At 60.2% G+C, this 15400-nt stretch overlaps 1 protein-coding gene and 1 long non-coding RNA gene across 25 annotated transcripts in view; one reads left to right on the top strand and one right to left on the bottom strand.

Annotated features, from left to right (window-relative positions):
- LOC311622356 overlaps positions 1-13728 on the bottom strand; it is a 385135-nt gene extending 371407 nt beyond the window's left edge. Inside the window, exon 1 of the long non-coding RNA XR_014794981.1 lies at positions 13714-13728. This is a non-coding gene — a long non-coding RNA (uncharacterized lncRNA). The remainder of the gene's footprint in view (positions 1-13713) is intronic.
- The window catches only part of CAMK2D (calcium/calmodulin dependent protein kinase II delta), a 144637-nt gene that overhangs the window by 95659 nt on the left and 33578 nt on the right, over positions 1-15400 (top strand). For all 24 annotated transcript variants that reach the window (XM_084883412.1, XM_084883410.1, XM_084883411.1 and 21 more), the window contains 7 exons: positions 1512-1577; positions 3956-4028; positions 8342-8444; positions 11410-11493; positions 13022-13116; positions 14417-14539; positions 15119-15202. In XM_084883412.1, coding sequence (XP_084739538.1) covers positions 1512-1577; positions 3956-4028; positions 8342-8444; positions 11410-11493; positions 13022-13116; positions 14417-14539; positions 15119-15202 — 628 coding nt within the window. The remainder of the gene's footprint in view (positions 1-1511; positions 1578-3955; positions 4029-8341; positions 8445-11409; positions 11494-13021; positions 13117-14416; positions 14540-15118; positions 15203-15400) is intronic.

Here is a 15400-nt window from a genome sequence, read left to right as displayed (position 1 = left end):
TTTCAGATGAAAACTCTAAAAATGTATGGTTCTCTGTATTTTTATTTAGAACAAGGCATGATTTGATTTGAAATCTTTCCTTAAAGCAAATGAATTCCCTTCAGTCACACCTGGACTCTTGCCAACCTCTGCTCCCGCTGGAACAGTCCTGCCGGGAGCAGGCACAGTGGCATTCTGGATGTGAGCCAGCTGACAGCACTGGCACCACAGCTCGGCACAGCTCCGCCTCCTCACCTGGGAGGGCGGCCGGGGGGCCGCCCTGGGACAGCAGTGGTGGCGCTGAGCTGGCTCCAGGTCTCTGTCAGAGGCCGCTTGGTGACAGCAGCAGGAATTCACCCGGAGGGGTGGGGCTTCTTCCCTGGGGGACCGTGTTGGATTGGGGCCTTAACCACTTTTATGGTGGTGTGGCCCCTTGGCAATGTAGGAGGTTTGTTCGCCCCCAAATTTTAAATGGGTGCTCTTGACCCAGCAGTTTTAGTTATAAGAAGGAATATTCTGCAAATGCTCTGAAGTATGCACACATGTGACTTCCGTTACTTATTATAAATAGAAAACTACTTCTGGCAGAAAATGACTCCTGCGGACTGAACAAGCCACAGTGGCCTAAGGCCTTACCTATTGCACCCCCCCCCCCCCCCTCTGGTGGGAAAGTGTTTTCTTTGTGTCTTTGCAAGGAGGAAAGGATATATGTTTAAAGATTACCAAGTTGAAGGGATGCGCATAAAGTACATTTATTCCAGAGGGTGGCATTGGTGTAGAGAGGGGAGTATTTGGTGCACTTCCATAGTTTTAAAATTTTCCTACAACACTATAACTTTGAAATTTAAAAGCATGCTATTTTAGGAGAACAAAAGGAACCTAAGCCAGAGAATTTGGAGGGTTCTACCCCAAACCAGGGGCCTGTAGGCCCTGGAGCAGCAGCACCTCCAGGGCACCCCGTCCTGGGAGGCCCGGAACGTGAGTGAGTGAGCTCCTTGAGGAGCTGAGTCCAGCTGGGAGGGGTGGGTCCGTGCCGGGCACACCCCCGCTGGTCACCACGCCTCCCGGGATGTGGCTCAGAGCCGTCTCCAGTCCCTGGTGAACCGGGGCCTGAGGAACCGCTGTCTGCACAGCCCAGCTCCCCGCCGGCCTGGGCTTGCAAGGCCGCCTCTGGCCACGGGCACGTCCGTCTGGAGTGCGAGGAGCCTCGGGCAGGCGGGTGCGCGTCCCTCGCGGCCTCCACAGGCCGTCCCTGCACCCTCCTCCCCCTCTCCGCCCTCACTCCGAGGAGCTGACGGGAGGGGTCCCAGCAGCCGCTGAGATGCGTCCGGAGTGAGCGATAGGGTGAAGACGCGGTGTCCTCGGGTCTGGTGGCAGAGGTGTGCAGGCAAGAGAGGAACATTTAGATTGTAGAGACTGACCGCCAGGAAGGGGCGGTTCTGACAGCTTTAAACACTTTATTATTATAATGTTTAAATAAAAGCCTACATGAGTGTGGTGCACACCCATAGCCACCTCGTTTCCTCTCACAGAGTGACTGGCGGTGAGCTGTTCGAAGACATCGTGGCCAGAGAGTACTACAGCGAGGCCGACGCCAGGTGAGTGGCCCACTGCGCCGCCCGCTCCGCAGCGCCAGGGCTCCTGGGACGACGCTCTCCTCGGCGGTGGCTTTTCTCTGCGTGGTTTCCAGCATGATTCCCTGGGGAAAATCTATGAATCTGGTCTAAACTTTATTCTATCTAGTGTCTGTAGTTAGAGTGTGCATTCTATTTTTTTATCTTCTTTATTGATTAAGGCATTTTATTTTTTAAAGCCTCACTAGCAGGGACCGGTTTGGCTCAGTGGATAGAGCGTCGGCCTGCAGACTGAAAGGTCCCGGGTTCGATTCCGGTCAAGGGCATGTACCTTGGTTGCAGGCACATCCCCAGTAGGGGGTGTGCAAGAGGCAGCTGATCGATGATTCTCTCTCATCGATGTTTCTAACTCTCTATCCCTCTCTCTTCCTCTCTGTGAAAAATCAATAAAATGTATTTTTTTAAAAATAAAGCCTCACTAGAATGGCTTCTGCTGAAGAAATATACCTTTTTAGCAGATGTGAGAGATGGAAGATTGACACCCTCCGCTCTCCAGGTCCCAGATGCCCAGTGTGCCTAGTCACAGTTCATTAAAATTGGGTAAAATTAAAAGCTCAGTGCCTGGGTCGCACCAAACACATCTCAGGCCAGGGGTTACGATTGGCAGCAGGTCCGAGCACCGGCCTCGGAGCGGCCCACAGAGTCACCCAGAGGCAAGGTCACGGTCAGCTGGGCGTGTCCTCACGCCCTGGGGACCCCTCATTTGGAAAATACTCGTCGGGTATGTCAGAGTGTTCAAGAGGACTTTCCCATTTTGTCACTGACCACTTTGTCTCACTGGAAAGTGCCAGCCGCACGGAGGTGAGCAGTGAGCAGCAGCCGCTGGCACTTCCCGGGAGCAGCCCGGCGGAGCCGGAGCGCGGCTCCCTGTGAGCACGGGAACGACACCGCGACACCCCCGCTGCCCGGCGCGGTGGCTGGCTCCCCAGAAGCGGCTGCGCACTCCCCAGGCCGTGCGGATGCCACGGCTGGCTGTGTCCACCCGGCACGGCGGCTCTGCTTCTGGGGCTTACGTGAGTGCTCGTATGCTATGGGAGCAGCCGATGTGCGATCGGAAAATGCCGGCCAAGTTAAATAAAGGCTTTGTCACCATCACAGGGCCCCAGGGTAATGGGTCACCGTGCGCATGCTCCCCTGGCATTGGCGCTCCCAGGGGCATTTTTAGGGGGGTCCACACGAAGTCGAGGGAAGGCACTCTCCCCAGCCACAAGCCTCAGAGCTTGTTCAGCTCCCTGGCGGCGTGTTTGGTCCTCAGGGAGCTCAGGCCCCGCCGTGCTCAGCAGGAAGCACGGGGAGGCTGTTCAGTGTGGGTTCCTGTTGGCTTCTTTTCTGTGGCTCACCAGGCCCCGGAACCGGTACCGTAGTTTGAGGAGAGAAAGTGAGTTTCCCAAAAAGTAGCATAAAGTGAGCGTTATTTTAGAAGGAAAACAAGCCCCAGGATTTAGGAAAAGTTGTCAGAACTCAAACGAGCCTTGGTATAGGTAGCCGGCCTGAGGGTCACTGCAGGTGCCAGCCCTGCGGGCGTGGGCACTGCCCTGGGATACACCAGGTGGCCGCTGTCCACCAGGCTCACCCTGCAGCGCCGCTCGGAGCCTGGTGGTGGCGCGGGTCCTCCCTGAGCTCGGTCCTCTGCCCGTGGTGTGTGCCTGAGCTCGGACACTGTGGGCGGGGCCCACGTCACGTTGGACGGTTGGGTGACAGGGATGAAGAGCCGCAGTGGGGGGTCCTCCTAACTGAAGAGCGTCTGCCAGCGGGGAGCAGGGCCTGGGAGAGGGCACGCCCTGTGCGTCTCCACAGGTGACAGCAGACTGGCACGGAGACACACTTAGCCTGCTCCAGGGCTTCCGCTGTAGTTTACCCCTCAGCTCGTAGCCCTTCCCCAGAAGCCACCCGGCTGCCGAGGGGTTCTCCTTTTCTGGGGACCCATCAGTTTTCCTCCGGCACGTCAGAGCCGAAGCAGCGCTGCCTTGTCAGACGGTAGTTGTGCCCCAGGTCCGACCCTCTAACCTGCGCTCCTTCCTGCTCCCCGGGCCTCCTGGGACCAGGTGTGAGAGACACCAGCCGTGTCCCCGAGGAGGCTCCCCGTCATATGGGAAGCGGGACACAGTCTTCTCCAGGAACCTGCCTCCCGGCAGCAGTGGCCTCGCTCGCTCGCAGGCGGGGTCCACGGAACACAGCCCAACGTGCCACAGAGCCCGTGCTGGGACCAGAATCGCCTCTGTCCAGCATCGTTCAACCCCAGTGTCCAACTGGGAATTGGGAAGAGTGTGATTTTGTGTGTGTGGAACTGTCCTGCCGTCGGCACTCGGTCCTCCAGCACCCCTCTGCCTGTGTCTCCACAGCCACTGCATCCAGCAGATCCTGGAGAGTGTGAGCCACTGCCACCTCAACGGCATCGTGCACAGGGACCTGAAGGTCAGTGCGCTGCGACCCTGCCTCTGGTTGGAGGAGTGTGTGGTTTCCGGGAAAGCCCAGGGCAGGCACTTCACATGGTTCCCTCTTGCTCCCAGCTTTCTGCCCAACTGACTGCTGTGAAATGATGCTCCCTAAGGGCAGGATGGTGCAGGACATGCCTGCTCCTATCCAAGCGGTACACCAGGGGGCGGGGCTGCACCAGGGGGCGGGGCTGCACCAGGGGCGGGGCTGCACCAGGGGCGGGGCTGCACCAGGGGGCGGGGCAGATGGGGGGGTATGCCTTCCCCTAACCCAGTGCTTGCCTGGAGGCCTGGGCCTATGATGTGTGCCATCCTCAGACTGAACATCACCTCTGTCCTGAGACCCGTGGGCCGTGGGGGGACCCGGCAGGTGGCTCCCCCAGGCCCTCAGCCTGGACAGGAAGTGCTCCCATGGGCAGGCAGAGCCAGGCTTTTTCAGAATGCATTGGTGTTCGAGTTTCACTCCAGGTGCCCTGTGCTCTGACAGCCTCCAAGCGGGACCAGGAAATGGAAAGAATGGGGAACCACTTGAGGGAGCACAACAGCTGTAAGATTTTGTGTCCTAATCTATTTCCTGGACTAAATGAAGCGTCTTTGAGGTGGATTTTTCTAGAACACGCAGGCACACGTCTGGCAGGATCCTGCTTGTCCCGAAGCAGTGGTCACTGTGCGGGAGCAATGTCTGCTTCCGGGAAGGTGTGACTCCGCCGGCTGTCTGCCAGGCAGGGCGGCTCCTGAGTGTGCCAGGGGCCGACGCTGGCCCTGGTGTCGGCACAGTCACTGCACTCGCTGCCCGGCCGCCCCCTGCCTCCGGTGGGCGTGGCCCGGGGCATGAGGTGAGTGGTGCCCAGACTGTGGACCGCAGTCCTGTCTGCGGCAGATCCACTGGAGAATGTGGGCTCGTTCCCGTTGGGACGAAACGAGTTCCTCGCCGGCTGAGACTTCGGCCCCGTGTCTCAGAGAAACGACTTCCTGAACCTGAGCAGGAGAGCCTCCGGCGGGCCGGCGAGCAGCGCGATGCACTCCCTCAGCCTGGACTCATCTGCAGACACGGACAGACACAGGCCAGGCCGGGGCCCAATAGTGAGGAGACGTTCCTGGGTGACAGAGCTGGAGGCAGTCACAAGTAGCCCACGCGAGGGACATGGAGTCTCCTTCCCTGGACCAGCCCAGGAAGGCTGAGGGCGCCGCGTTTCCCCAGGACAGCCAGCGCCTGGGAGGCGAAGACAGTGGGCACGTGTTCTGGCCCAATAGGGCTTATGGAGCATGCGCACATGCTGACGTGCGGAATGTCACTCAGCTCCTCGTAAGCTTTCCTCCTGGAAAGCGACGGGAGGAGAGTTCTCAGCACCCCGGCTGTGCCTGTGCCGTTCAGAGGCGTGACGGCGAGAAATGGAAATGAAGAAGACGTGGGCAGAAGCTTTTGTGCGTGTGAGCGCCGGGTGTGCGGTGTGGGTCTTCACTGGAAACCTCGGCTGGCCAGGCGTCTGACCTGGGGCAGCAGCTCGAGCGGCTGTGTGTCTGGTGGCCCCTGGGGTTTCTCATGGGCAGACCTCTAGTTAGAATCGACTATAAATTCCTCGTATGTCCTGGAAGAATATTCTTTAAAGATCCACAGCGCGTTACTTGAAGATGAGATTTGTAAGCAAAACATTGCTTTCATTTCCAGAGCCTTCCTTGACCTGTTTGCATCTGAGAGCATTCAGTGTTGAAAGGCGTGGTCAGTGGTGTTTCCTTCGGACTGCGCGCTTGGACTGCACGTCCACTAGCCCTGAGCATCGGAATAAGGGGAACAGCACATTCCTTTGAAAATTCTTTTTTTCTGGTGACCTGTTCCTTCCATAGCACACACAGACAGCCCTTTTTGTTCCTCGTCAGAACCCAGAACTCCTCTTTTCCAGCGAACATCCAGGACGTGCACGTTTCATGTGATGCGTCGGTGCTCGGTGTAATAACCGGTCATTTGGAATCTTACTCTGTGTGGAAAGCCACGGCCTGAGAGCCAAGGATGGAAAGTGTGACTTCTCTCCCAGGACCTTGGTCGTGCGTTTTCTGGGATGGTGATGTGGATGTCTGTCGGTGTCCAAGCTCAGCTGAGCCCTTTGCAGACGGGAGCATGCATCAGCGCTGGCGGCAAGTGAGCTGTGCGCATTGCTGCTCTCTGACCTGCGAGCTGAAGTCAGAGTTAGAGGCTCAGGCAGGGCCTTCGGGACGGCTCGCTGCCCAGCAGTACTGCTTCCCGCCAAGCCGGGAGATGCAGCATCGCCCCACGTGGCTCTTGTGGGGACAAGTTTCTGCTCCATTCTCCTCTGAGGAAGGCGACAGGTGAGCTTCAGGGAGCTCCCTCCTGTCTCTGCCAGGCTGCTCCCCTGGAGGCCGCTCAGCCCCGGCCCCTGCGTGTTCCTGGGCTCGCCATCGCCCTGGGCGGCGTCCATGTGCCGCCCCTGAGAATGGGAGCGTGGACAGCTGGACTCCTCTGCCTGGCTCCACACTGAGTGCTGCCCTGACTGTTCTCAGGCCCGGCGCCTGGGCTGGTTCAGGGACCACGCAGACGTGTGAGCACAGCTCAGCCATCCACCTCCGTCAGAGAGAAGCCGAGTGTTGCCGTTCATCATCAAAGGCCCAGCTGGGTGTGTGGGGTGCTATCTCAGCCCTCGGGGGGCACTGCTGCGGCTCGGGGGCCGCAGGGCCTGGAGCAGAGCTGAGCGCTCAGGGCCTGGGGGGCCGCAGGGCCTGGAGCAGAGCTGAGTGCACCTCGAGAAGGTGCTGCAGGTGCCTAGCAAAAGCAGCGCTAGGGGAAGGCGGTTGTTCGCACGTCACTGAGTACTGAATAGAGAAGATGAGTGTCTCTGATACAGTCACACCTGCAGGACACTCACGGGGGCTGCTAGGCGATGGGCACCTGGTGTAGAGCCCCAGGACTGCAGACAATGCAGAGGCATCCAGCAGTGAGCAGGAGGGGCAAGTGGGGGTGGGAATTAGGGCAGGGTGGATGGTGGGTAGTGGGTGGTGGGTGTGCGATGGGTAGTTGGATGGTGGGTGGATGGGTGATGGGTGGTTGGACGGATGGTGGGTGGACGGATGGTGGGTAGTGGTGGGTGGTAGGTGTGGGATGGATGGGTAGAAGGATGGATGGATGGTGGGTGGATGGTTGGTGGATGTGGGATGGATGGATTGATAGATGATATAGAGAGACAAAGAGATGTTAATGAAGGTAGTAATTCTGGATTTAGGAGGATTTTAAATACTATTTCATGGGGGTGGGGGGAAAAGTTATGAGCCGAAAAGAGAGAAATTCATCCTTTGGAGTGAACATGAGACATAGTCAGTGAATTCTTGTTTACATGGTAGTACATATATCAAGTTATGAATTCTACACTGTGAACAAATCTAAAATCACAATTCCACTTTTCTGAGAACCACATGTAGATAAAACTTTAAAGAATGTATTTGTGCATTATGTTTGTCCAGGTCAGTGGTCGGCAAATTCATTAGTCAAAAGAGCCAAATATCAACATACGATGTTTGAAATTTCTTTTGAGAGCCGAAAACCGCCTTCTGCGCATGGGCCACGAAGTTTCAATCGCTCTGTATGTGCCTACCCGCACATGGTATTTTGTGGAAGAGCCGCACTCAAAGGGCCAACGAGCCACCTGTGGCTCTCAAGCTGCAGTTTGCTGACCACTGGTCTAGGTATTTTAGGAACAAGCTGTGTGTGTGATAAATCCCATAATCCATTTAGTCACTCTGCTTTTTGCCATTAAGTATCTATGAGCCAGGCCAAGGCAGCACTGGGCCAGGCAGTCAGGGAGCAGCAGTGCCGGCCTCACCCGCATGTGCTGCTGGGAGCAGACGTCTAACTGCACGCTGTCATCACGTGCTGCTGCTGGGAGCGCCCTGCGCCGAGTACTCAAACACACAAACCCATCCCCTGGAAAATGAAAACAGCTCGTGTGCTACGTACATGGGAGACCCCAAAAATACCCTGTGTAAACTGGTCCAACTCTTGGTATCATTTTGCCACATTCTCTTCTGCTGAGTGTCTGCTCTGCAGGCTCGGAGCCACTGCCTGTGGCCCGGCCGGACCACGCATGCCCTGGGAGCGGGCAGCACTCGCCCTCCTGCCCAGGGTCTGTCCAGCGCGTCCGTCTGACCCGCACCATCGCAGGTCATCCTTTCCAGCAGCCCACCTGGGTCAGGCACAGCCGCCTGAGAGGACGGTGCGTGCTGGCTGCTCCCTGATCACAGAACACGTTAGTCCAGTCACTCACTTTCTCCTCCTTCCTACCCAAGCCGGAGAATTTGCTGTTGGCCAGCAAATCCAAGGGGGCGGCCGTGAAGCTGGCGGACTTCGGCCTCGCCATCGAGGTTCAAGGGGACCAGCAGGCGTGGTTCGGTGAGTAGTCCCCCCCGTCACCACCCACTCCTGACGAGGACTGTGGGGCGGGTTCCCGGCTCCAGCTGGAAACATGGGCTGCCAGACTGAGCCTTCCTGGCACTGCAGGGCGTCAGTCAGGGACTCTGCTGAGCGAGGAGGCGCCCAGAGTGTGACAGACGCCACTCGGAGCCCCCGAGCTTCCCTTGTGAGGGAAGGGGTGCCACGCCAGCCTCACTTGAGGCTGAGACGATGCTAGTTCAGGGGGTCTTGCAGAGCGCTCCCAGGTCTGTGATCAGTAAGTGGAAATTTTTTATTTTTTTTTAACTTTTTTTTTTAGTAAGTGGAAATTTTAAAAAATAGTTACGAGAACACGTACATAGATACAGAGTTCCATCTTAAGCATCCTTTCTCTAGAAGGCCAGTTTCCTCTTTAAAATTGTGATAATTGTGACCTTTCTATACGATGAAGTCCTGTTTACCTCCAATGAAGGAGGAGGTGGTGCTAAACCAGCGTAGATGGCAGCGTTTCTGCCAGCCGGGACCACCTCGGCGGCCGCCTGCACAGCTCCTTTGCACTGACGTCCGCGCCTGCTGGCACCTACGGCGCCTCGGTCTCCTTCCCTTCCTGACGCTCAGCGGCGGCGATGAGAGAGCATTTCAGATGCCTTTTGCTTCTAGTCCTTCTCCTGGGAACAGCTGTCACCGGGCACACCCTGCAGTCTCCCCCGTCCACACAGACGGGCCTGTGCCCAGAGCCTGCTGCTCGCTCCTCGCCTGCCTGCGGGTGATGGGGGACGGCATGGCGGCTCCCGGCGACTGGGGTCCTCACTTCCTACTGCTGCCCTTGTCCTTGTCCTTGTCCTTGTCCTTGTCCTTATCCTTGTCCTGGTCCTGGTCCTTGTCCTTGTCCTGGTCCTGGTCCTGGTCCTGTGTCCGTGGGCCAGACCGGCTCTGGTCTGCGGCCTCTCCCATGCCGATGCCTCCCCACGCAGTCCTCCCGCCTGCCTGCGTGTCCCTGTAGGACAGATGGAGGCGGAGCCTGGGACTCGTTCTGTAAGCGTGAGACTCAGACGCCTGGTGTTGGGTGAGAGCTGGCTGACAGGGACGGAGAACACAGCCTGGCGGGTCTGGCAGCAGGCTGGGCACACACAGCAGGGCCTGTGCCAGAGGAGCTGGGTGAGGAGCTGACGGGGCGGCCTCAGCTCTGGGCACACTCAGCCGTCCTGAAGGAGGGGGCTTTGTTCCGTGGCAAGGCGCTAAGGGTGTCTGGGCACGGGCTTGGCCGGGGCAGGGGGGAGGGGGGGCCTGAAGTGCAGCGCCCGGGGTCCGTGGAGGCAGGAGGGAGCCTGTCCCAGTGCAGGGGCCGCTTGCCCTGGCTTCGGGATGTGTGAGAAGCTGCAGGCGGAGCGGGGCGTGCGGGGCTGTGCGGCAGGCCGGTGGCAGTGGGTGGGGGTGCCTCCTGCCTCCTGCCAGGGGGAACATGGCGTGCAGGCGTGCCGGTGTGAGGACGGCGTGAATGGGGTGGGAGGGGCGCAAGCAAGTTCCCTTCCTCGGGAGCACACGGCTCTGAGCTCCAGGGATCTTGCCGGGGCCTGGCGGGTTCTGTCGAGAACAGAGCGGGACCCTCCAGAGGCCGGAGGGGGGGGGGGGGGGCAGGGGGAGAGCAGTATTAGAGGAGGAGGACCGGGAGCAGGAGGATAGATGGGGCCTTGTGGCCAGAGCCATGGCGGCGTTGGCACCAGCGTCTGGCCTGAGTGCCGGGGCCGTCTGTGCTCCTGACCCTCCGTTCAGCTCCGTGGCCCAGGAGGCAGGCGGGCTGTGTGGGCGGGCTGGCTCTTCTGAGTCAGGACCCGAGCCTTTCACCCCGCTCCACCCGCAGCTGCTCACACTGCCCGAGGCCAGGCCAACAGTGGCCCCTGCAGCAGGACAGCTCCTCCTGCCTCCCCCGCTGCTCCTGGAGCCACGTCCTGGGCAGCTCCCAGCTCCCGGGCAGTGTCTGCGTGCAGAGGGGGTGTGCTGAGCCGGGAGCTGGGAGCTGGGAGCACTCTAGGGTGGACACCCTCACTCGCTCTCTTGGGTGCACAGAAGGCAAGTCGGCAGGCAGGCCGGTGAGCCCCAGTGTGAGCTGCAGTCACTCACTGGCAGCAGCTGGTCCCCGGCAGCTGGGTGCCCATTAGAGAAGCGCTTTTTCATAAAAGTGCACATTTCTAACGTGTGGACACTCGTTGCTAAGCTTGAGGCACATGTGAGTTCTCGTGCAGCCAAGGGGAGGCATGGGTGGCTGGGCGCGTGGGGCCCCGGGTCCTGGGCCCGGGAGGCAGGGCCTGGCTAGCGCCCACTGCTCCTCTGTGTCTGCTCAGCGTCTGCCTTCAGCGCCCACGTGTCTGACCCGTGTCACCTGGTAAAAGGTGGTGTCGGTGGGGTGGGCTTTTCACCTTCGTGAGAGGAGAACAGAGCTTGCTTTGTCGTGTGTAATGCCAGGGCTTCGGCTTTTACATAATTTTACTTGAGAAGAGAAAGGGTCTGGGCTGGGGGAAGCCGGGGGAAGTGGCAGGTGCGGAAGATGCGGAACGCAGGCGAGGTTAGTGGGTTCGTTCCACAGACTCCTCAGCGTCGCTCCGCATTCCTGGTGCCGTGGGGTCCCCTCCTCCTGGCGCAGGGGACCCTCTGCAAGGAAATGGGGCCTGCTGGTGGTGCCAGGGGAGGCAGGGGCCCTCACCGTGTGCGTGGTGCGTCCTCGCCCTCACAGGGAGCATCAGCCCCACACACGGGGGGCTGCTCGGGGGCCGCAGGGGCTCATGTCAGGACCAGCTGGCTGGTCCCAAGCCCCCGGGCGGCAGATCAGCGTGCACAGCCTGGGAGAGATGCTGTCTTCCTGCCTGAGGCCAGCCCACCGGACACACCGCTGACAGCAGAAAGTTCCCTCGCCGCCTCCACCTCCCATTGCCTCGTCCGCCTGCCCACTCCCTGGCTCTGCCCGCAGGTTTCGCTGGCACGCCCGGGTACCTGTCTCCAGAAGTGCTGCGGAAGGACCCCTACGGGAAGCCGGTGGACATGTGGGCCTGCGGTAAGACTCTCCCCGCAGTCTGGTGCAGCAGAGCTGATAGGCTTAGATCGGACCTTCTCCATCTGCACCGAGGGACCCGGGAGGGCGGGCAGGCCCTGCTTGCTGTGTCTGACGCAGGAGCCTGTTCCCCGTTCCCAGGAGAGGCCTGGGGTGCTGGTCTGAGTGGCACTGAGGTGAGGGGTGTGGCGGCCCCGGGGAGCCTGCTGGGCCTCTGTCCCCTCAGCAGCTCGCGGAGCCTGGGTTTGCAGAGTGCTCCTGTTTGGGAAGGGGCGGGTGCCGCTTGGAGAAGGAGCTGGCGGTCCCGTGGGTCCGGGCGCGTGTGCAGCAGTCTCCCCAGGAGCTCACTGCCCTGGGAGAGGCTGGCAGGAGGCGGGACAGGCGCTCTGAGTCCGGTCCTGTGGGGCCATGGACACAGTCCCCTCTGGGGTGCGCACGGGTCCCGCTGCCTGGATGGGCTGGCACAGCTTCGATTCTTAAAGCCCTTCCCTAAGGCGCTGTAAGGTGGGCTGTCCCACGCTCACTTCCTATGGCCTCGTCAGCGGCAGCACCATGTGCCTGTCATTTAACCGGGAGGTCCCACGTCGGTCAGTCTTTGCTGGGCACCTGCCACCCCGCCCATCCTGCCTCAGTGGCTGCCCTGCTGCGAACGGGAGGGTGGTGCCCCATGGAATTATGTGCAGACATAGGGCGCACTTTACATCCAGGTAATTTATAGTCTGCAAAGCGACTGACATGCAAATAGCGGATACTCCGAAAGGCTGGGGTGTCCGCTGGCGTGGTGAGAGCCTAGGTGTGCTCCCGGCCTGCCTGCCCCTCACTGAGCGGCTCCTCAGCCTGGCCCAGGGCCCTGGGGTGGGCATGTCCGACACCCTCACTCCCTTCTACGTGTTAATGGCAATCTTGGCTTTGCAGTAAGTCAGCCCCCCCAGCTCTGCTTCTGCTACTGAGCTTAACAGGCGGGCACTGAGGGGTGTTGTGGCGGGAGCGGGTGTGTGGCTGCCCTCGAACCCTCAACACTGGAGGGAGGGCCGGTGGTGCAGACTGGGCTCCTCTCCCTCATGTCCCTCCTGTGGCGCGTGCTCGGTGGGACCTGGGCCTCCGTGGGCCACCTGCACTCTGTAGTGAGACCTAGACCGCAGGAGCCAGGCTTCCTGTCCTCGCAGGCTGGCCACACTCCCAGCCCTGCTGTCAGCGTAAGGTTATCCCCGCCCCATCGCTCAACACGCAGCCTCACGAGGGCAGAGTGACCAGAGAGACAGTCACACAAACACGGACACTGCACAAGAGCGAGCAGCGGCGAGTGCGGGAGCTCGGAGGCCTCAGCTCAGGGGCCGGCCGGCTCTGCCATGGCCGCAGTCCTGGTGCTGACGCCGGGACCGTGCTCGTGAGATCCCCTCCCCCAGCGCCTCCGAGCACACCCTCGGCCTGCGAGGGCTCAGCAACCCATTCCCTCCGCCCGCGGGATCCTGGGCCGGCCACGGGAGCTCCCCGGGCTGCCACCTAATGCTGTTCCCGCTCGTCCCTGCAGGCGTCATCCTCTACATCCTGCTGGTGGGGTACCCCCCGTTCTGGGACGAGGACCAGCACAGACTCTACCAGCAGATCAAGGCCGGAGCTTACGACGTACGTGGGGGCTGGGGCTGCATGGGGCGCTCTCAGAGGGCAGCGCCCGCCTCCTCCACCTCATGCAGGTCACCCACAGGCTCCGTGGTCGTCCTCACAGGGAAGCACGTGTCCTCAGCCCACATCTGCTAAGAGCGAGAGGAAAGGAGCTCCAAGTCTCTGAGGCAGGACGTCTGGTCAGGATGTTTGCTCTCGGTGCATTTTAACAGCTGAAGGTGGAAACGTTGCTTTTGAAAGGATTCCCACCTGTGGGTTTTAATACCATCCCCCAGCCTGCCGTCACCTCCCACCGTGGCAGCGGCCCCTCCTCCCTTCCCCGCGCCTCCTGGGCTGGGCGGCTGCCAAAGCACTGGAGAGGCTGTTGAGGATGAGAAGTTTGTATGGCCCCCGCACCCGTGGTTAGCTCCGAATCGGACGCGTAAGCCACATCTGTTTTCCTTTCTTTTTTTAATGTTTTTATTGACTTCAGAGAGGAAAGGAGAGGGTGGGATGGAAACATCCATGATGAGACAGAATCATTGATCGGCTGCCTCCTGCACACCCCACCCTGGGGATCCAGCCCACATCCCGGGCCTGTGCCCTGACTGGGAATCGAACCGTGACCTCCTGGTTCATAGGTCAAAGCTCAGCCACTGAGCCACGCTGGCCAGGCGGATTGTAAACTCAACCCTTCACTGAGAGTGTTTTTGCTAAATGTGCTAATCATGTGAGTGAGGTTGCTTAACTATCAACAAAATTTCACTTAAAGAAAGGGTGACTGCTCCGCTGTGAAGGCCCCGGTGAAGGATTCCTGAGGGAATCAGGGAGGCGATCCTTCCAGGACCGCTCTGGGGCGGTTCCTGGCGAGGGGCGGCCTTCGGAAGGCCGGCAGGCAGGCCGAGCGAGCTCGCGGCCCCGCAGCCCGGACGTGCCCGCGGCAGCCCTGTCCCGCCGGGACGGCACAGCGAGCGGCGCGAGGGCGTCGCAGCCCTCCGGACTGCTTTAGTGACTTTTGTAAACAATTAGCATTGCATAGGATTTCACTCTCAGATCAAAGCGAGACTCTGTGAGAGGGCGAACAGATTCTCAGCATTGTCTAAGCAAGGACGTGGGGACCAGAAGTGCCGTGCAGCTGAGTGTGTGTGCCCAGCAGCGCCTGTCTGAGAGGCGGGGCGGCTCGGTGCTTCCACCTCTGTCTGCCATCCAGACGGTTCCGCTCAGACAGGTGACCCACGGGCAGGCCACTGCCCGCGGGAATGATTCTGCTGCTGCCACCTGTCCCACGGAGGGCTCTGCTTCTAACTGAGTTTATGCCTTGAAGTTTCCATCACCAGAGTGGGACACGGTGACACCCGAAGCCAAAGACCTCATCAACCGAATGCTGACCATCAATCCCGCCAAGCGCATCACCGCGTCCGAGGCGCTGAAGCACCCGTGGATCTGCGTGAGTGGCCCGCTGCTGGTGGCAGGGAGGAGAGGCCTGCCTTAGTTCTCAGGGCTTAACGTACTTTTTGCAGGAAAAGAAGAGATGGATTGAATTTTTACTCCAGGTTCTTAAGGAAGTTAATTTCCTGGCTACGAACACATTTTGGGTAGCAGAATGGTTTACATCCATGGCCAATCCACATTGCCACTGTCACAGGGCGAGGTCCGCCTCCCCGTTGCTAGTAGCGTTCACGAGCGGGAGTAAGGAAACGACATGGGCCGCACGACCTCCTGGGAGGAAGGGGCCCACGCCCAGGACTCCGGCAGGCAGCTTTAGGGGACCAGCTCTGGCAGCTGAGAGGTGGTCACGCGGAGAGAGGCCGCCGGAGGCCGGGCAGAGCTGTACGCGTGCCCAGAACACAGCCTGAGCGCTGCGGGTGTGGGTCAGACGTCAGGGGCTGACTGCGTTGCTGAGTCAGGAGAGGCAGGCCTGTGGGGTCCGATGAGCCTCGTGTTGAAGGGAGTTAACAGCTGGCGTGCGTGCGGCGGGTGTGGGGAGCTCTGTGGGAGCCCTGGGTGACGTCCCTCCCTCCCACAGCAACGCTCCACGGTGGCCTCCATGATGCACAGGCAGGAGACGGTGGACTGCCTGAAGAAGTTCAACGCACGGAGGAAGCTCAAGGTGCGAGGGGCGTTCCTGGGGGCCAGCCCGGGGGGGGGGGGTTGTAAGGAGGGGCTGTGACCTGAACAGAGTGCTGTGGTCCCCCTCGGGACCTGTCTCAGGGTTTGGGGTGCTGGGGCTCACGGGAAGGGACCGTGGCGGAGCACCAGGGCTGTGACCGCGTGTGCCTGCCCCTCCTGGCCGAGGAAGCGCTGCCGG

This window comes from Pipistrellus hanaki (assembly GCF_964339955.1).
Source record: "Pipistrellus hanaki genome assembly, chromosome: 5".
Lineage (NCBI taxonomy): Eukaryota > Metazoa > Chordata > Mammalia > Chiroptera > Vespertilionidae > Pipistrellus > Pipistrellus hanaki.
The sequence above is the reverse complement of the archived record's forward strand: the minus strand, read 5'-3'. Positions and strand labels throughout refer to the sequence as shown.